This window comes from Salminus brasiliensis, chromosome 5 (assembly GCF_030463535.1).
Source record: "Salminus brasiliensis chromosome 5, fSalBra1.hap2, whole genome shotgun sequence".
NCBI classification, from domain to species: domain Eukaryota; kingdom Metazoa; phylum Chordata; class Actinopteri; order Characiformes; family Bryconidae; genus Salminus; species Salminus brasiliensis.
In genome coordinates, this window is record NC_132882.1 from 8,809,494 (window position 1) to 8,831,934 (window position 22,441).

Consider the following 22,441-nt stretch of genomic DNA (forward strand, 5'->3'; position numbering starts at 1 on the left):
ACTCTTTTCCCCCTCCCGTCGTTTATTCTTCATGAGTTTTTAATTGTCTGCCCCGCTTTTTGTTGCTTTGTATGGCTCATTGTGCTTGATTTTGAAGTTAGGTGCTTTGAGGGTTGGTGCCACATGGAGAGGAACCCTATTATAGCTCTGTTTTCATTCTATTGGTTTTAAAATGGCTCAAGAGGAAGTGTAGGATGCATCAGTTTAGTATGTGGTCTCGCAGGCCTTCTGTGGAATCATCTCTGCTGTGGTGAGACCCAAGATAAGTGACTTGTTCCACATATCTAGCACCCCCTTTCTCTTCTCAACGGTCTACATTCCATGGTGCTCCTCTTGTGGCCATAGTAATCTAACCCTCCTGCCATTTTATGGTGGCCTAGTGCAGTCATCAGCATAAAGCCACCCTGGCAAATGAACATTGCATACATTTTTCCCTTTTGCTAAATATAAAGTTGAGCAGGATCAGACAAATTATTACCGGCATCATATTTGAAAGTTGTCAATTTCAAATAAAATAAACGACTAATATTAGCCTGATCACATTATATTTCAACTGTGTGTGTGTGTGTGTGTGTGTGTGTGTGTGTGTGTGTGTGTGTGTGTGTGTGTGAAGAAGTGGTTAACTGATACCACACTCTGTATTCGCTAAATAATGTTAAGTTTTATTTCATACCATTTTAAAACTAGGGTTTGTCGTTTTGTGGTGCCAGAGGCCCTCTGGCCACACAACATGGAGATTCTTCTCTACTGAGTGGTAGCCTTTAGCTGGCTGTAGTGGTCTTTCTGTGCTACTTTCTTTGGACTGACAATTAAGAAACTTAACCAAAGCATAATACATATGCTCTACACTGCCCTCTGGCGGAGGATCTCATGGTTCTTCTATGTATATACTGCATGCATATACACATTTCTTTCACTCACTCACTCACTCACTCACACACTCACACACGCACTATTTAGTATTTGATTTATTTTATTATTCAGGCCCATGTCTATTGTTTTTAAAATACAATCCAACATACTGGATTGATTCAGTTCTCTGAAGCCAGGTATGTGGAAATTGTTTTCTTGAGAGTTATATAATTGAATCCTTAAGCTCTGTGGTGAGCTATTGAACATGATTTATGCTTGATTTTCTTTTGGCATTGGGTGTAGATTTTGCTGTGATAACTGAGCTGCTACTGATGCTAAAGACAACTGGACAATAAGGACATACCGTAAAAAGTCATTTCTTGATTTGAGCATTAACTGGAGATTTGTTTGCATATCTGTTGGAATGGTTCTTTTCCTGGTAAGGAAAACTGCTCAGACGTTTTAGATCGGCTTAGATGTTGTGCCAAGTACAAGCCTTACGCTCCAGTGAGAAGTCCAGTTTACATGATGTTGCTTTAATTCAAACAGTTGTGTTTTAATTTGGAGTCACAGAAGACAGACTGATAACTGCCCACAAAGAGCTGTGAATGTAATGTGAATGGATGGACTCTTGGCTTTTTGGGAGTCCCATTGTGGGTGCTGTGTTATGAATGTCTGGACAGTTGTCTTGATCTAGTCCAAGTGAAAATGGTGTGAACTGTTTTTGGCTTTGCTTGAAAATGACAGTCTGCATATCCACCAAACCACTCCCACTGGGAACAGCATTGGTCAAAATTGAAAGCAGTTGTGGATCTAGGCTAATCTGTTTAAAACGGTAATGTAATGAGTATGGACATTGCCTTAAAGCACAATAGTGATGGAGGTAATGCAATCCGAGCGTAATCTTTTGGTAGGTTAAAATCAAAGAGTTATGCGCTTCATTCTCACGCCACCTGCATAAGCTCAAATTATCTTACTTGAGATGTATGTTTGCCATATAATAACAGTCTCCAGTGGAGTTATCGATTGCTTTATAAAGACACTATGTTTAAGTGTCTATGGTCAAAGTCATCTTCACTTTATATATTAGAAAGAAAGAAGAAAAAAAAATCGCCCAACAGGAAGCAACCAGCATTCCTTAAACACAAAGAAGGTCAACAAAAAACCCTAATGTTAGGTGGTCAGTGGAACAGAGCAGCTGTGATGTGATGAATGGCTTTTCTCCAAGGCTCTGAGCCAGGCGGGCTAGCTGTGGAGGTCTGGCTGGCCTTGAGAAGGAGCTGGAGATGGGCCGTGTTACTGGATACTCCACCGTCCCTCGCACTATGTCAAATCATCACAAACCTGCTTTAATCTCAGCAAGTTTTCCGTCTTCCTCTCAGTGTTTGCATCCACAGCTTTAAAGAGCTTTGGTTCACATCGCAAAATGTTATTTCAGCTGCCCAACCTCTCTCTTTCTCTCACCTGGGCATCATAAAAATCCAACAGTACAAAAATCTTTTTTGTCTTCAACCAGACATTTACAAGTAAATTAAATATGTCTTCATTTCTGTGTGCTGCCGAGGTCAGCTCATAGTAATTTCATGAGCATTGAGGCAGTTGTTGTTGGTTCAGATTTCCAAAAAGACAGAAATGGCTCATGATTCCAGGGGTAGCAGTGTTTTTTACCACAGCCACATAAAACTGCTGTGTCAGCCATGCGAGAGTTCCCTGAACTCACAAAACAGTGGGGTGTAATGAACTTACTGAGGTTTAAATCTCTTTCTCTTTCTATTTTTTTTTTTTTCTTTTTCAGGTGGCTTGTCTCACTCACATTGCTGCAAACTATCTCAATGCGGGAAAAGAAGCCAGAAGATGGGGAACTGCCCATGAGAGCATAGTCCCTTATCAGGTACTAGGAGAATGTGTAGAGAATGTGTCTTTAGCTGGCCAATGTCCTTCATCACATCATACCTAATTATATCTAAAATAATAATATACCCCCAAATGCTTATTTATTCTCACTTGAAAATCACTTAAAGCAAAATTAATTAGCATTTTTACAGCTACAGAATCATGTTCACATTTGGAGCTGCGTGTGAACTGCGCCAAAACTGAAATATCACTGTATTACTTTGTTTGCTCTTTTTTTCCCCTCAGATGCCACTTCTGTATTATTCAGTTGTTAAATTCATGTTTACCAAGAGGGTGTTTAAAGTGTAATTTGTATTTACCGCAGTGGAGTAAAAGTGACTTATATTACCCAACTGTAGGGGGGAGCACTGACGCAAAAAATACTAATTTCTACATATGGCTGCTTTAATTTTCACATAGCATGGCAGATAGCATAGATCTAAAAGTTTATAATAGTATTAATAATTGTTTCATTTATTGAGTTTCTTCCTCATATTTTAAATATACTTTATCTCCTTAACATTGGCATTTTGATTTGAAATGTCTTTTAATTCAGTATTTATCTGGGTGCCTGAAGAAGTTGACCCTTCACCCTGTTCTTCAGTTTGTCTAAATTCTAAATACACAGTAGACCAGTACCTCATTTTACATTAGGGTGCAACAGCTAGTCCACATCATAACCATTCTCCTTTTCCTCTGATAAGATCTCTAAAATTAGTCATTGTTTTTCACTGGTTAAGTATAATTACTTGGCTGATTCCACAAGTACTCTACATTTCTGTTCAAACTAGTTAACATTTAATGATAAAACAAAGATAAATGAAATAGACTATGGTCAGTGACCTTATGCAATTAAATCTGACATTACGGAGCACATAAACAGTCTGGGCATCTCCCACGACCATCAGTCCTAAAGCAGGTCCTCACACAAGAAACAGCTACAGCTTTTTGCAAAAACATCCGTCTGCATGAAAACAGAACAGTTTTTTTTTTTTTTTCCAAAAACCTCCACCCTGGAGAGCATCTTCCAAAAGCTCAGTTTTCAGTAACCCAAAACATAGTTTTCGTGTGGTCAGGAGGTCAAAAATGTCGGAGGAATAAAAAAACGTTTTCAGTAAGTATCTGTATCCCTGTGGGTGGGGAAGTCTGTCAGCATTGGCAGCCTTGATGACTGGTAAGTAGAATTTAACTGTGGAGTTTAGACGAGAACGCAGCTCATCTCTTCAGCCAGCTGCATTTATTGTGTTTGCTGAACTATAACAGAGATAAAAAGTAAACATTGACACACTATTTCATGTTCTTTACTACAGTTAAAAAGTAATTTTAGCAGTAACAGACCGTGCTGAGGTTTCCTCGTGTTCTGCTGTGGATGACTTCTATATACAGTCATACTGCAGTGATGTACAACAGAAGTTCAACCATAATCGGCCCACCTAATCAATAACAAGATTCATTGGCTTTAAAATTAGACTCGCTCTCTCTATTGCTTAGTTTTCTTTCCCACAATAATCCATCATTTTAGAAGCATTGCTATTAGGTCATTCAGAAGCATTGCTATCAGTCATTACCAAAATCGGCTTCCTCGCTATCTTCAGTGATTCCCTAGATCAGGCTTGGTGACCACATGTCTAAACATTAAACAGTGTTTAATTAAATTCAGATTTAATCCAATATGCAGTTTATTTAAAAAAAACAAAAAAACTAATTGATAGAGTAACCAGTCACTTCAATAATGTTGGTTTACTGTTGTCCCGTTCTTTACTCAGCACACTCTTAATGCTTAGATTTTCCTTTTGGAATGGTAGACCAACAGGAATCAGCTCTCACCTGGGTGGGTGACTGGGTTTTTAGCCATTGTCATCCAGAGTGTTCTCTGTGATTGATTTGGCCTTCATTGACAAAACAGACAGGAGACATATCCTTAATGACTTAAATTCCTTTAGGCCAGCTATGTGCACTACTACGAGAATGGAGTGGTAAAGGGGATGCCTTTTGTCTCTTGACTATTGTTCCGTTGGTCAGTGGTTAACCTCTCTGTTTGACAGAATAATTTTTGAGATGTCATCATGTGGAGGCTGCTGCTCAGGGTATATTAAATAACTTGGCCTAAACAGAAAACCTGAAGAAGCTGCTGTTGCTCCTGTACAGTGTTGGTGAAATTAGAATGGAAGTGTGACGTGATGAGGGCATGCGACACAAAGTTTCCAGCAAGCTAGTATGACTTGTTTTAGTGTTCTTTTCTGTTTTTAAGACATCAAATATATGGGCTCTGATAGCTTCCATATTTGTGCTGAGGGTTTATTCCAGTGCTATAACATTGTTAATTGCACATGCAAGTTAACTCCTTCCCTAATGGATTAAACACTCGACTACACTTGATTCTGAAAATTTAGTTCCTTTATAAGCTATATATTCTTTCAGTTCTAAAAAGGGTTCTAAAAGGTTTCTTGATGAACTCACTACAATAATTTTCACAAAATAATAAATAAATCCACATCAGTGTGATTCAGCAGTTCACCATCTTGCTCTTTATATGCTTGTTGACACTCTCTTTCTCCATGCTGGCTGCTTTGGTTGTCCTGCATTACTTGGACCGTTAACTTACGAATAAGCAGAAACCCTCAACCGGAGAGAGGTTGACAGAAATACAGCGAGCTGTGTGCGTAAGTCTCTCAGACTGCCCTGTTTGAGCTGGCGAAGACTAGAACTAAGCAGCCTGAGAGCATGTGAAGACAGCTGGGTTGCTGCTTCGTTTTCATCTGCTCTCTCTGTGTGTTTAACATTGTGCACCACACTAAATCAAATGTATGAAACAAAACTGTTCCTAAAGTATGGGGATCTGCTTCTTTACATGATTTGGATTATTGTCTGATGTTTTCTGTTGTGGCCTTCAACACTGTTGAAGAGCAAAGTACACAGTGCATGATATAACCTTTTATGTGTGATGTCTTTACTAGTTCCAGTATCAGAGCATTTAATATGTAATGTAAATATTATTTAAAAGTAATATGATCAAATATTGAATGACCTAATATTTGGTTAAATGTTGCTCAGCAAGTTGCGCCTAATGTTAGCCATCACCAAGCTTATGGCAGAATGCTGTTTGTGTTGATTTCCTGTCTTTTCTGGACTTTCAAGTGCAGTCCACATATTTTTGATGGGTCAGGAAAGGCCATTCCAAAAGCTTAGTCTGCTTTATCCATTCCAAAATCACCTATGATCGTCCTGTAGGAAAACCAAGTTGTATCCGAGTTTTAAACTTGTAGCTGATAGTTAGAGTTTAATCTAAAGTTAGTTCTCTTTCTTCAATGTTTTATCTGCTTTGTTTAATGCACAAAGTGTACTGGCAGCCTCAGAGAGGTCTTGTGGTCAGCTGCAAACATATGTCTATTTTGGAGCAAGAGCTGTAATGTTAAATGTTGCTCAAGTGTGAATGGTAAATCTAGTGTTCCAACAGCTTCTTGGGTTGTTCCCAACCAACTAAACTAGTTTTTTCTTAGGTGACCGTTCACGTTTTCTTCCAGATCCTGGCAATCTAGCTACAGCTTCTAGAAGCTTGTACTTGCACTCAGTAGTTCGAACTTATGATATTGAAATCTACAGTTGTGCATGAAATGACCTGACTCCAAGAGGCATGTTCATTCTCAGATCTGAACTGACATCCCTATTGCACTGTGTGGTGGTTGATCCAAAGTGCACTGTCAGATGCACCACTTTTATGTGGGTGAATCGAAGTCAATCATGATCACTGACAGGATGTTAAGAGGAATTTGGAATTTTTAGCACCACTGAATTAATAAAGTGGGAGTATGTGTATTTATGATCCTGTATGTGTTAATCTTAGACCCCCCCCCCTTCCCCCCTGCACTAAATTCCTGTCCAATATTGCAATGATGTGTTGCACAATACAAAACATTAAATAGTGATGTTACATATAAAATTTTAACAATATTATTCACTTTAAAAGATCCATAAAACCACATGTAACACAGCCATGTTGTATTAGCGCACTTTTCTTTAACTATTTTGTAGTTTTCACCACTCTTTTATTTAAGCAAATATGTAGATCAGACACTAGAGGTCAGGTCAAGCACTAAATTTGCATTAGTCCCTGCTTTGTTCTTGTTATGATACATTTGTTTCTTTCTGTTTAAGCACACATTTTACCCCCAACATGTGACTTGTATGGACCTTTTCAATGATAGTTTGGTGCACATGCACATTGTAGGCACTAGTCATGATTTGACACTGCTTTACTACTTTGAGGTCATGCCATCCATGTGTTCCTGTTTTGTCCGTAAGACTCATTTCAGTCCTCTCTTAGGCAATGGTTTTGTCTACTGTGTTCCAAGACTCAAAGCCATTGATCAAGAATAGCTGCGGTGCTGACAGCTCATTCATGTCCGCGCCCACTATTGTGTCCCTAAAGCCTCTGTTCGAGTGAAAGGGCAGCGGCAGTTTGGGAGATGGCTGCTTTCTGTTTTTGTGTTCTGTAGGCATTGCCTGGGTTCCCCCCATTAGAGAGGAAGCATGCTGGTTAACCAGGTCTTTAGAGTGGAGGTCAGACTGCTGCTTCAGGTCCCATGGCCATGGACGCTCTGGGACCTCTTACTGGAGTGTATTGGTGGCCTCAGGGAGAATTCATGCCATTCTAGAACTCTAAGTGACTCGTCAGGGACCTAGAGAATTATATGCCCTTGTCTGCGCTCAACACAAAGCACATGGAAAGACAAAAGACAAAAGGGCTTATGTGAAATCAATGAACAATGAAAAATGATAAATGCATGTGTTTTACAGTATTGTCAGATTAACCAGATGGCCACCGAAGTCTTGACACTGAAGGTATCAGAGAGCGGTAATTTCATCTCTGTTTAAAAACAAAAAACAAAAAATATACTACAGAAATAATACAGGTAAATATCTGATTTTATTTATTATTTCTATTAAAAGTATCTTTCTGATAATGATCTAATCTAGTTGGCAGGTTTTGCTTCCTTCAGTCATTCATTTCCTAAATACCTTGTGTGGGAGTGCTGATCTCAGGCACAGAAAACAGATTCCAAGTCATATTTTACTTTACGATGCTTTATGATTATCAGCCCAGACGTAACTCGAAACTGTCCCTTTGCAGTGCTGCTGGATTCAGTTACTCTAGTGGTGGACGAGCGGAAAAGATTTCGTTGTACACTTGCCAGAAAATTTGCTCTGGTGGTTTCCTCTCAGACTCCTCTGAGCTTTTTGAAGGAAAAAAAATACAGACCAAAATCGCACTCAGTTCAGTAGTCTTTTCTCCTGTAGCTCCACTCCACGTCACTAAACTGACTAAACGATGATTCAACTACTTGTGTAACCAAGAACAGCTTGTTGTTTTGGAAGTATAAGAAACTCATACATCATAATGCATCATAATGCATCATTGTAGTCCCAGACTTGTGAACCTCGTTGTGGGACCGTTCTTGTATCGCTTTGCCTTTCACACATATGGTAAGTTTTGTTTGGTCTCTCGCACATAACAGTAATCTAGAGTAGCATACGTGAAATCAGTTCTTGAAAAAAGGCAAACGTGGAAATCTGAACCACTCTGACAAGAGCCAAACTGTGATGTTTAGACAATTCCAAAACGGGGCAGGTTTTGTGGGGCTTTTTTGGCATACAGTGGACAAAGGGACACAGGACACTGAATAGGGTCATGGGCACCTAAGGTCATTGATGCAACCCATGGAGGTCCCGCCTCACAACTTGCAGGACTTAAAGGATCTGCAAAATCTTTTACACATTTTTACTATTTTACAAAATATGATATATGGCGCAAACGTGAACTTGAGTGACCTGTAGGAATAGGGTTGCAAAGGGGTGGAAGTTTCCGATAAATTTCCAGTCTTCCTTGGGAATTTTAGCTTGGGAAATTTAGTTGTGGAACTTTGGAAATATTTCCAAAATGTAAACTTTCCATGTAAAATTTGGGAACTTTAGAAAATGTTATTGGAATTAAAATGTATTGGAATTAATAGGAAATATTGGATAATTTAAAGAAACTATATCATACACTATCATCAGTGTACTGTTTTTTGTCCTCAGCAGACATGAAGGCATAACAATACAACGATTTAGCATGGGAATAAACATGTATTTATTGGAGTTAATGAGACTACAAAGGGAATATTCAAAGCTAAATGTAAGAAACTTGCATATAGTTGGTAAAATATACAGAATCATATTTCTTTGCTAAATAGTTAGAAATGATACCAAAACAGTTGAATAGCAAAGCTGCACCTCAAGTCCAGGCACATGTTCACTGTTCATTCTTCCATCACATGTTCAACAAATGTCGAGATGATTTCTAGAAACCTGCCACTGACCACTACTGAAAGCACACATTTGGACCAAAGGACTGCCTAAAGTCAGGAAATATTTTTATTGACAGTAATATCATTGAAACATTTTAGCAACTATTAAATAAAGATAGTAACAGTGGGATTCTATCTGGTATATCAGAAAAGCTTAATAAGCAATTTCATTTGAGACTAGTTTACCCAGGCTAGCAGACTAGCAAGAGGTTAGCTTACCAAGGCAAGCATAGGATAGCTACCTAATTTTTTTGCCTCAGCGGGTTTCTGTAACCAAGAATTAGTACTTATTAATCATTCATTATTAACATCAAATCAAATAAAGTGTATTTCCTCACAAGCTAGTAGTGAGTGTCAGGTTTCTAGAAATCATCTGGACATATGCTGTACATGTGATGGAGGAATGAACGCTGAATGCAGGGGGTGTGGTCTCAGTACCCCTTCCGTATGTAATGTGCCAAGGATTGAGGAGCAGCTTTGCTATTCTAACTGTTTTGGTATAATTTTTAATTATTTTTAGATTATGCTTCAGAATATTTTTGCCAACTGTTTGTAGGTTTTGTACTTTTATCTTAGAATATTCCCATTTTATTCCCATTAATTCCTGGTAATTCCCATTGTTACCCAATAATAAATTTCCCAACTTTAGAAATTCCCTGAATAGTGCAACACTGTGTAGGCATATGGGTACTACTGAAAAGGGCTATTTAACATGCAACAGTAGCGGAACCCTTTTTGGTACTATAACTAACTATACCTGAAAAACCCTTTAATCAGGCAAAAAACTATTTCAGCATTGCAATGGTTCTGTCACCTGTCATAGTTCTATATGGATTCATTGCCTTTACTAAAGAACCCTTGAAGAGAACCCTCTTTTCTAATTGTATTTATTCAGAAAAGTTTTACCATTTAAACTGCCTAACCATTCTCATCTGCGTGCCTCTGAAACAGCTCATCTACTTACCTGTGAAGGTGCCGTATTATATTCAGATTCTTTAACTCCTGTCAGTTGTGAAGTGTCACTGCTCTAAATTAGGCTTAGCGGCATGTGCTTAGATAGAGCCCAGCGTACATTAAACTTTCTCAACCTTTTCTTTGTGCAGCCACATACCGCTGCACGTTTTTCAGCTTGGGCCTGCAGCCAGCGCGCTGCCCTACTCTGGCATGTGCTGTCTCTTTTCCAAGCTGAATGTCCTGTGGATGAGATGGGAATGAAAGGGCTACAGAACCACAGCCCTTTGTCCAGTGTGAGACCATTATTCAGCCATGTTCACCAGTCAGGGTCAGCTAAAGGTCAGAGGAACATACCAGTGTTTGTTAAAAACTCCAAAAGAAACTATGATTAGATTAGGAACTGAAATTAGAGTATATTAATTGTCCAACTTGTAAAAGATGTGCTAGGGAGGGGGGCATGTTAGTGAAGTTAAAGCAGAACTTTTCTGTTATATCACTCAAAACTGCTACATTTACAGAATAGATAATCGGATTACATTTAGACCATATGACCCCTAAAAGGGCTTGTGTATTTTGCCAGAAAGGATTATATGTAATTATAGAACTATAATAATTGCAGAGCCATTTTTGGGTACAGTTACTTTCCTGCTATATTGTAAGACTGCCATTGTTTGAGCTAAAGGAGTGACTTGTGAGATTATATTAATGTATTGTACAGTGATTTGCAAAAGTTGTTAAAATGTCTGTAAAAGATGACTTTTACTGGTTTCATATATATATATATATATATATATATATATATATATATATATATATATATATATATATATATATATATATATATACACTAATGTTAATGCTTCTATTTTAACAAATAAGCCAAGACGAACTGCCTGACAGATCACCTCAGAGGCCTCTGAGACGTTTGCACAGTTCTGTATTTGCTGAGGTTGATCTAAACTCTCTAAATAGTGACTGACCCTCAGCAGCTAACTTCACTGAGCAAGGGCACTCACCTTTTTAAAGGCAGTTGGAAACCATGCTGTGCATTTGCTCCCAGCCTCAGGCTGCTTTGCATGAGTTTGGAGGAATCCTGGGATGAAGGAGATAGAGGTGTAGTCTTGCTCTGGAGGTCAGTCAGATATCCATGCTGTGCCAGGATCCGAGTGTGTGAGTGTGTGTGTAGTTCAAAAGGTGTTTGTGTTGCGGAACAGGCTTTCCTTCCCCGCTGTTCCAGAGCATCGGTGCCCAGCAATGTTGCCTCATGGCTCATGCTTGATTCCTTCGTTTGAAATCATTTAATCTGATGGGTTACATTTTGTCAAAACACAGTCTCATTAACTGTGGTGTGTGCACTTTGTTCCCCGCTTACCCTTTTGTACTGCCTGTGGGGGCACCAGCATACACACACACGCACAGACATAGAAATGGACTTTCCCTAAGTGAGAATTGAGCCATGAATGCAGGCTTTGTTTCAAGATATGCCTCTATGGCCAAGAGACAATTATTGATGTCTTAATTTACCCATGTAAATGGAAGGGTAAGCGCTGAGTGCTTTAAGTCCATTTATAATGTTTATAATTGTGGTCAGAAATGTACAAAATGAGTGAACAATGTTACATCTTTAATAGAGCATAAAACAAAACATTGGTGCACATATATATTTCTTAACAAAACTCTGTCAGAAATATACATATACCAACTTAGATTATTATTCCAGTTTTGCTTTTAAATATATTTTAAAGCTTTTTAACTTCCTGTAAGTGATCATGATTGACTACAGTTGATTGCTTCTCTTTACCCAAATAAAATATATTTGACAGCACTCTCTGGATTAACCAACACACTGTATAATAGGAAAGTCAAAGTAGCTTAGTGCAGATCTGAGGAAAATGTTCATCGATTTACACAGGAATATCTATTTGAGCCATTTATGAACAACTGCAGTAAAGATCATGAATTCAAACTATTGTAAGTATAGTTAATTATTGGGAGGTGTAGCCAGTTTGCCAAGGTTTGGAAGACCAGACTGGAGGACCAAACTACAGTGGTACCACCATTGCCAGCATCTGGATGGTGGAACACCATTGTCACTGTCTTCAGTAAAGACCGTTTTATATTGCCATAGATTGAGAGGCTGCTATCCGAGAGTAATTTACATTTTCAAGCTCAGCTAAAGTTTATAGACAAAGACAAAGAAGAAGTATTTGTTATAAAGTTGTTTGGCCACATTAACCAGAGGTATTTTGGAGTACTAAATGTGTAAATTCTGCCAGAGGATGTTGATGCTACCAAAATCATCTGGTCAAGGTGCAAATGGGGCAGCTGTGGCCTGAGGGGGCAGCTGTGGCCGAAGGTTAGAGAAGCGTTTCAATCCCCCAAACCACCAGGATGCGACTGAAATGCCCTTGAGCAATGCATATAACCCCCAATTGCTCCTTGTGCACAACAGCTAGAGCTGACCACCACTCTGGGCATTTGTGCTCACTAGTGTGCTTGTTCACTGCATGGATGGGAAGTGCAGAGGACCAATTCCCATGTGTGCAGCACAAATGGCATGTATTTCTGACTCTGTGTTGATTTCAGAAAATTGAAATGAATACTTGTGCTGCCAATTCTAAATGTGGCTGGGGAAAAATACTTTTGTTTGAAGACTTTGAGAGAAGACAAGACCCATTCAACTCCAAATAGTGCCAAATAGTGAAGCTAGTCATACATGGAGTGTACATAAGTTTTTGTTTGTTTTTTTTGTTGTTTTTTTTTTTTTTTTTTACAGATGATAGTAAATAGGAAAATTACAGATACTTTCAGTTTGAGCATATTGCAAGTTTAGAACAAGCAGGTGCTTTATGAAACTTTTCAACTTTACATTTTCTGTTGTTTTTGTTGACTATTTTCCCCCTTGTTTATATATTATAAAAGGGCTTTAAAACAAAAGATGGATATCTGATTGTGGCTGCTGGAAATGACCATCAGTTTTTCAGTGTGTGCAAAGTAAGCAAGACACCTTACATATTTTAAATATTATGATAAACGCATATTCTTTTTATACAAATCTTTGTTTAAGTGTAAATAACTAGCTATTTCACATTTGCATTTCTGACCTTGTTCCTCTATTGGTTCTCTTGGCATCCAGGTCCTGAGCCTGAGTAACTTGGCAGAAAATCCAAAGTACAAAACCAACACATTACGAGTGCAGCACCGCAAGGACCTGTTGAAACTTTTGTCTGACAGGTAAACTGGCTCTCTTATCAGTTCAACCTGCTGTTCAGGCATGCAGCAGTGACAACTATGCAGTGGGTCAGAGGATTATGATGGCCAGAGACATTCCTCCAGCCATGTCCAGCCAGGAACATGATGAAATCCAGCAAATTACCAGATGTTCACCTTCTCTCCGAGAGCTAGTGGTTCTCATTAGGCTGTATCTCTGCTTCCTGTTAAAGGTTAAAGTGTCAGAGTTTGGAAGGTAGACTCCTGTTCCAGGCACAGCCATGTTGTCAAGTGTAGTTTTCAGCTTTTCATTGTCAATAACTTGCAGCCTGACCTCTTTGCAGACAGCTACAGGAGCATCAGGTCAAATCCTCACCATCAGTAGCCTTTTAGAAGTGGGGGCCAGGCTTTGCAGCCAGATATCAGGTTTCAGTTACTGGAAATTACAATATGGTTGGCATATTTAAAATAAAGACAAGAAATTGTGTAAGAAATTACACAGTTCTGTATAAATAACATAAGTATATGTCAAATAATTGCAGATACATTGCATGCATCATACCAGTGATTTTGTTCATAAGCCTGTGTGTGAGTAAAACTGTTCATGTGCTCTCTATATTTTAGTGGCCTTGTCATGTGGCATTTGTATCCAGTCCTGTATTTCTGTTTTATTTCAGCTTTATTTCACAGACAACCAATTATACTATTTTTTGTGCCACATTTGTGCATTATAATCTGTTCACATGACCACACCAAACATTTGCACACATTAACAGTCATGGGTATATTGTGCATGATGTACTACTTTTATTAAACAAAGCACCTCTCTGTGCCAGTATTTATCTGTGAAGAGAAATGATGCTCACATTTATTTCAGAGAATGAGTGAAGGCATGCTATACACCTGTCCAAAGCAGCAAGAGAGACTGCACCAGGTGATGAAATGTGTTATTTGAGTGGTTGCGGACAGATTTGGAAACTTTCCAACAACTATAACAACAATATTACCACTACTACTACTTATTGCTAAGCAGTTTGTAAATATATAATACAGTAGAGATGCACCAATACATAAACCCTTCTGTCCTTCTAGTGCAAATTGCTACCAGTGTACTAAAACAAGAGTACTCTTGGCCATATGGAGACAGGATCTAATAGAATTACATGTCTGACTTATTACACACTTGTCTCAATCTGATACTGTTAAATAATGTCTGACATATTGATATACAGTACTGTGCAGAGGTTTAAGCACCTAAGCAGATTATTTACAACCAGCATGACTCCATGCCACATTAGAACAAATGCAGGAAAACACAAATAGTGTAAACAATAACAAGAATTTCTAATGTTGACAAAAGTATGTTGTGACCCAATTCAAAACTGATTTGTAGTGATCACTATAAATAGTACTAGACTCCCATGGGGAGAGCATTGGAGTCACTACCTTTTGAATGAATAAGAGCAAACACACACTTACTGCCCAGATAAGGAGCTTTTTCATTCTAATGTCCAATTTCCTTAAAGCTTTCCACAGTACTGAATATCAGCATATCTTCCAGATTTTGTGTGTGTGTGTGTGTGTGTGTGTGTGTGTGTGTGTGTGTGTGTGTGTGTGTGTGTGTGTGTGTGTGTGTGTGTGTGTGTGTGTGTGTGTGTGTGTGAGACTATCTTGGTTGGGAGAAGAGCTCTAGGGCTTAAGGGTGCAGGTACTAGATGCGTCTGGACCACATGTGCTTCGCATTTCAGGGCATATTGTTGTGTCTGTGCTTGTTTCCCCCTCCTTTTCTGTTTCTTTGAAATGGTGTATTAGTGTGCAGTATGTCCTCTTCCCTTAGGTTCCTGGAGGAGTCCACTGCCGAGTGGCTTAAACGGTTTGAAGGCACTGGAGTCCCCTGCGGCCCCATCAACACCATCCAGCAGGTGTTCTCTGACCCACAGGTCAGCCTTCTCATTCTCAATCTTAGACTCCTTTAAGAGTGGCACGGTCACTCGCACTCTATTAATATCCAAACATAACACTATAATGAATGTTGAAATGCACTACACTGTGCTAAGGTCTTTGTGCAGAATTACGTTTTAATCCATAATACATATTCTTTTTATGTTTTGGAAAAGTGTATGCTTATAATACTGATAAACAAATATTAATACAGTTAATGCAGCACACTGAAATTTTATGACTGTCTGTGTATTGGCTATCCCTTAACTGCTTCTCAAGGCTGCCCAGCAGTTCTTCATTTAATTAAATCAAGTGTGCTGTTGAGGGAATTAAACAAACAGAGTGTTTGGGATAAATTAGAGAGAACACAACAATATAACTTTCAACCCTCTCTCTAATAAGGTTCTTAGCACTGTGGTCCTTTTGGGAAACTGGGGGACATGCACCTAAGCACAAAAGTGTCTGCTGCCACTGACACTGAAACACTATTTGGCATATTAGCACTCACCCACCCCCCCACCCCCGGGATGTAACTGGGCACCACTGGAATGTGAACCTGTTCACATTAGCTGAATATACAGAAGTTTCTTACACACAATGATCTAATCCAAAACACATGTTGGTAAGCAAAGTAAATGTGCTGATTATTACAGTTGCTGTGAAGACGTGTTTGCATGTTGAAGCTCTCTCCCTAGATTGGGAGACAAAAATGCCCAGACGTGGCGAGGATTACATGCATCCTACTTTTTATGTAGTACTTTTCTATTCAGCTTTCTTCATTTATACCGGTCTCTCATATGTCTAGTGCTGTAGGTTTGAATGCAGATCATAGTACAATAGAAAGATACCAGTCCTACATTGCGGCGAATACACCCATACATACACTAACAGGTTTCATTTAGCTTGGCTCTCATTGGTTGATGGTCTTTTACCATTGTGTTACACTCCAAAAAAATCTGCATCCACCACACACTACAGGAAATGGAGCCATAAATATTAAACATGTATTGAATAATGTACTAAATTGCACTATTGGGCAGCCTTGACTTCACTGGGAAAAGATCGGAGGACCACCCCCACACTACAGGATAATCTGTGAAGATCATAGTTTAAGATCTCCTTGACATCAAGAGACCTTTTGTGGTTGTTGGGAGGAGCAACACGGCTTCAAAATCAGCCCAACAATCCTGTAGTGTGGGTCAGGCTTTAGTCTCTTATCGCCTGAACTTAACAGTTTAATATCTATCCATGTAAGGGAGTCAGAGAGTGCATGTGACCCTGCTGCTCTCTACATGGAAAACATTAGAGCAATGTTGGTCGAGCTGAGCATTTGTGATTAGGTCACATATTTAATTTGTCACACCTACAACATATAAGTGGCTCAGCCAGCATTGATTTCTGGGTGTGCTGGGATTGGCAGTTTGAACCGCTCAAAAAGAAAGAGAAATATTTTGTTTATTATTTTTAAGAATAATCATTCTTGGTATGACTTGACCTGGCGATGAAAGCATAAATAGAGCCAGAGATATGCACATCATTCTTGTGATACATGAGTGTGTACAGACTCTCCATTATGGTAAGAAAAAAACAAAAACAATTAAACATATATAATTTATTTTATTTTTTCCCTACCCCCATAATTGAGAGTCTGTACAGACTGGATGTATCGCAAGAAACGGCCTGTGAAATTCTGGCTTCTGACAATAATGTCTACATCTGGTGATGATGTGTGTAGGAGTCTGATTCAGGCCTGCCTGCCTCCCCTACTCAAGGAAGGAAAGCGAACATATGCCTGATTCAGTGGAGAAATCAGCACTAGCTGTAGGGGCAGGGAGGAAATTAGCCAGCGGACGTGAAGAGCGAGCTGAGACGACAGTCCAGAGCAGGGACCACACTAGTGGCCGGCAGAAAACCAGATGGAGAGCATGAGTGTAAGGAGATGGAGGTTAAGAGGTGAAGACGAGTGAGTGAGATGGAAAGTCAGTGGAGGACGGGAGGAGCGAGGTCAAGACAAATGAGGAAAGCAGACGACTCAATTCAGGACACAAATGAAGGTTCAGGTCATGTTTTCCTAGAAAGAGTATTTGTCTGACTTGATGAACTGACCCACTAGATTATTATAATGGACACTTGTCTTTCCCTGTGACCTGACCTGAAATGGAAACTCATCCAATAAATCTTCAACTGTAGCCATTTTTCTGGGTTCCTCCTCTCAAACTGGAAGTTCGGTAACTTTAGCCTTTTGAAATGTCTACTATAAGTCAGCTTTTTAGACAACCTATAACTCAAGGTGCTTCTGTTCTGTCTCCTGTGCATCTTCTCTCTGTGAAATCAGAAGTGATCAAGTATCTTACATGACTTTAAGTATTATTCAAGAATTTTGAGGTGTTTTGGTTTGTTTAAATTCCAGGTCAATCCTCAGAGATTCCTCATGTGCTGAAAATGCTGTGTGGCAATGCAAACCTGTATATTCAGGCAGGGGTAGTTCCATCAGACCTTTTTCATTTAAAGGGCATAGAACATGACCATTACCATTTAGGAACACTCACATTCTATAGTTTACGAAATGTTCTCTACACTGGCTATAGTATAGTATGTTGTTCTTAGTACAAGTCATGTTGATCTTTATTGTTTTGTTTCAAAAATAATACTTGCTAAATAACAGGTGAATCAGCTGTCATCTTAGCAAAATCATTGCAATTGGTTTCACAAAACCATACCATTGTTCCCCCTTTTGAGCATTTAGAGGGAGGTTTCCTGGAATTTAGCACCAGGAATTTCAACATTTGGCTCACTTTTTTGCCTTTCTTCATCTCTTTGAAGCCTGTTTGGACCTAATACCTTCAGCTTGATATGTTGCCCAGTTGAACTCAGAAGTAATAGGAAAACGTATTGTCATCCATTTAGTTTGTAGAAACCAAAGGCTGTCGTCTTCTTCACCCACACCTCTCATTCTATGACGAAGAAAATGGATTCAGTTTTGAGTCTATAAAATAAACATTAACATTGCTTCGTGATACTTACTCTTAAGAATGATTTCCAATGACGTCCGCTCATTTGGCACTTATGTTTTCCTCTCTGTTTGGCATGTGCAATGTATCACATTGCTCATACTTCATCTCCATAAATCATAGTGGTGACAGCAAGGTTATGTTTTGGTCTGGTGCTGCAATTGGTGTTTCCTGGCCTCTGGATCGTCGATCAGTGTCTTGACTTTACAAAGCCAGTGGCTGTTCACAAACGAGCAGGTTATCCACTATCTCCACGCCAAGCTGCACACCTGGATCCGGTCCGCAGAAATATTAATATTAATATTGGATGTTTCCAAAGCACTGTTGCACAGATGTTGGACTTGACTGAAATAGCTAGCAGATATGAAAACGGATGAATGTTAAATATTCTCACGGACAAAAGAAGGCCCTTATTCTTTCTTCCAGTAGTTGCTAACTGCACCCTGCATTATTGCAGGGTCTAAATATCATGGAGAAAAAGGCTTAAGCACGGGCCTGTGCTTGTTTCTGAGATTATTCAATGTAAATGAGTTCATTTAATTCAGTTTTATTTATTTATCAGTTTTTTTACTGCAGAAAATCTCTGAAAGCTGTTTTTTAGAAATCCAGGCTCAGCTGGAAAAAACAATCCATAAGATGATGAGAAAGAAACACTAAGAGGAACCAAGATGCTAAAGCAAGATAAAGAATAATCAAATCATTTTACAGTTCATACTACTTTTTTATTTTTCCTGATCAGTGTTCTCAGCTTTCTGAATATCATATTTATGCTTCAACTTCCTTTGAGCTACACTTGCTGTCTAAATTCTTTCTGATCTACTAATTCAAAGTTATATTATTTAATTCAGTCTTTTTAGATTTCTTCTTCAAAAACTCTTATTAATAAAAATTCTATTTATAGGAAAAATTAGCCATTGCTAATTGCCCATTATACTGTGTATCTTAACAAGTAGCTTTGTATTTAAAACAGTTTAACCTTGTCCATTGCACTTTCCTTCATACACCATGCAGCAAACCTTTTATAAATAGCTTGTATGAAAGGTGGCCAACAAACATAATTTCTAGGCTAGCGTTTTTCAACACTTTTGAATTATTGCCAAAGGTCCTAAAGCCGGCAGGTTTTCCCTCTTTTTTCATGCTCGTCTTTAGCCAACAAGAGAGAAGCCTTTAGACGTATCCAGCTGCACACAATAACAGATAATTACTGACCTTGGTGGTGTCTCACGGCAGACTTTTCCACCAACCGTTTACAAGCAAGGGGATGTTTCCGGGCCCCGTGGACCTTCAAATGCACCCAAATGAGCCAACAGCCAAGCAGCCGAGTTTAAACAGATGTTGCAGGCACCGTTGACTTCCACAGGTTACAGTACTCTTTCTTCTAGTTTTTTTTAGTTCAAGCACCAGTTTTGACCCCATTGATGACTTAGTCTATATGAAATAATGGATTGTTTAACGCCGGTGTAACTGCGTGAGCAACTTTCAGTAGTACGTTCCATCTCTGCCTATTTATTGTTTTATTTTTATTCACACCGAATCTCTTTGTGTAAGAAGATGCTTTGCTGATGGTGTTACTTGTTCTCTGCTTGTTAGTAAGTTTAATTAATTCAGCATCTCCTATAGCTTAATCTTTGCCTTGTCAATGAGGTACTTGATATGTTCATTATTCTTGCTAAGCCAAAGATGGGACAATACTGTGTGTGTAGAAAGCAGGAATTGTTAAACGTCTTCTTTTCTGCATTGGATTTCTTGTGAGAGCTCCTTCACCTCTATTACTCCCCTTTTTGTATGCTGTGTGAAAGCTAGCTACAGTTGCAATTTGTTGGCCAAAGAAATCAGGCCCAGATTCATTTTTGTGGTCTTCAGCTTCTGTGAAAATGATGCTATGTTTTGTAACCGTATTGGTTCAACTCTTAACCTTTTCTCTGGATCCCATTGTTCCGGATAGCAAGCTCCCCTCCCTATGCTATCCTCAGACACTCCCACTCTTTTAGATCCAGCACTAGAACAGAAAACAGGTGAAAAACTATTGCTTCTGTTTTCTCACAGGTCAGAAACAGCTGTGTTGGTCACTGGGTTTTTCAGTTTGTGTCATTGTTAGTAACAGAATTATGAATGGAGCTTCAGGTGAGAAAATTCAGCAGGGGGACGACTGAAAAATGGATCATAATCATTGATTGATTGATTTCACCCAAGTTCAGCAGGTTTTCTCATCAGTTTCATGTTCAGCTAGCGTTTTCGTTGCATGACCAAAATAAGCTAGAGCTAAGTGAGAATAGGAAACAAACCAGCCTGGGTCGGAAACATTTCAGAAAAATAACTTGAACAACTCTGCCCCTCTGGATGTTAGTTTTCCGTGGTTGTGGTTCTGGGTGTTAGTTTTCCCGTGACTGTGGTTCTGGGTGTTAGTTTTCCCGTGGTGTTAGTTGTTCTTGGACTGAGTGGTACACTTTGGGGAATGCGGCACAAACATAAAGTGATGGGATATTTTGGAGAGACTGTGTGAGTGACAGAGAAGGGTCTGGTGTGAATTAGTGTGGAATTCCCAAGCAACCGATTTTCACAAGGACTGAGTCCAGAATCCACCTGACCATGATATTGTTGTATTGAGTTACTTTCTGTGAACTGACTGATAGATAAGACGCTTAAGTTGGGATTAGGACCGATAAGGACATGTGACTCTGCTAAAGTCGTTTACACAGCGAAATTGTGCATTAATGAGTTTTATTGTTATAAAGAATTGGCCAAAGTGGTTCGTAACAGATGTTAATTTTTAATGGGTTTTTTTTTATTATTATTATTTTTTTTTTTTTTTTTTTTTACTACACATATCGAAGCTCCTATCTTTTAATGCTTATGTCAGTTTTAATCGCTGCACCAAACCATGACATGACTCCAACTATTTAATCTACCATTCTCTATTCTACATGCATGTGTTTGTCTGGTGAGTCACCATGCTGTCTGCGTGACAGCAGGCACATGAGGCTTTTTGGTTTGGGTGCCTGGGGAAGGAGCTCTTCAGCACTTCCTGGAGAGGAAAAGAGAGGATGAGGGAATGAAAGGAATGAACAGGAAAATCATGAAGGGGTGATGTCTCTCGTGAATACTTCAGCAGGACTCGCCCAGTGGTCATACTCAATTAGCCTGAGCAGCTGCTGAAAGGAATCAGCTGGTGTAAAAGTGTGTAAGGTTTTGGTTGTCGAGGCATGCTGTGTGGAACCCAAATGCCTGCTGCATCGAATGTTATAGACGTCTCCCTTCTCTTGCTGCATAGACTGTAAGGCATAATGGCATTCATTATGCAGCCTATAAAACTTTTTAATTAGATATATACTTCAGAACTCCAATGTTGTGCAAAATTTGTTTTTCATCTGTAACACTTCATTCAACACATGAAGGACTTCATAAATAACAAACGAGCTCAAATAATTTCTGTTTGAACAGATAAAGGCTCTTCTGATCTAAACTGTTTTTTTTTTTCTTCTATTAATGATGTATGCTACAGATATCCTTCCACCATTGAAAGCCATTGATGAGTTATGATTGGTGTGAGCAGGCAAGGGCTAGATGGGTATTGGGCAGCATTGAGCTGTGGAGCAGTGGAACTTGAGTCTTCTTTGGAATGATGGTGCTCCATCCAATACTTTTGGGATAAGTTGTGGGACAAGTGTGGGATGAGGAGGGGTGGTGATCATCCAACAACACAGATCTCATCGTTACATTTACATTTATTGTATTTATTTATAAATAAATACCATATATGTATATATTTAGCTGACTCTCTTATCCAGAGTGACTTACAAGGTTACTCGTATTACAGAGGTGGGCCAATGTAGTGTTAGGAGTCTTGCCCAAGGACTCAAGTGCAGCGCAGTCACCCAGACCGGGAATCGAACCCCAGTCTCCCAGTGTAGCTCACTGGCAGATAGTGGTGTTATCTGTTGCGCCACACCAACCACAACGTTATGTTCATGCAACCAGTTTGAGACTACTTTATAATATCAGAATTAGATTTATTGGCCATACATGTAAGGAATATGTTCTGGCTGTTTGTGTCTCTCTAGTGTTAACAATATATAGGTTAGACAATGGGTAAATTGTGGCCTTGAAGGGATTAACAGACCCGAAGTGTGCCAAGGAAATATTTCACAAACCATTGCAACAGCTCCACCAGTCTGGACTGTTGACACAAGGCAGGTTGGGTTCATGAATACATGCTGCTGGTGCCAAATTTTG

The 22,441-nt window shown here is 39.1% G+C and overlaps 1 protein-coding gene across 2 annotated transcripts in view; it reads left to right on the top strand.

The window, feature by feature from the left end:
• The window catches only part of sugct (succinyl-CoA:glutarate-CoA transferase), a 77,284-nt gene that overhangs the window by 14,533 nt on the left and 40,310 nt on the right, over positions 1-22,441 (top strand). Inside the window, exons 9-12 of one of the 2 annotated variants that reach the window (XM_072678697.1) lie at positions 2,648-2,743; positions 12,969-13,040; positions 13,183-13,280; positions 15,094-15,196. In XM_072678697.1, coding sequence (XP_072534798.1) covers positions 2,648-2,743; positions 12,969-13,040; positions 13,183-13,280; positions 15,094-15,196 — 369 coding nt within the window. The remainder of the gene's footprint in view (positions 1-2,647; positions 2,744-12,968; positions 13,041-13,182; positions 13,281-15,093; positions 15,197-22,441) is intronic. The other variant, XM_072678698.1, reaches the window with a different exon arrangement.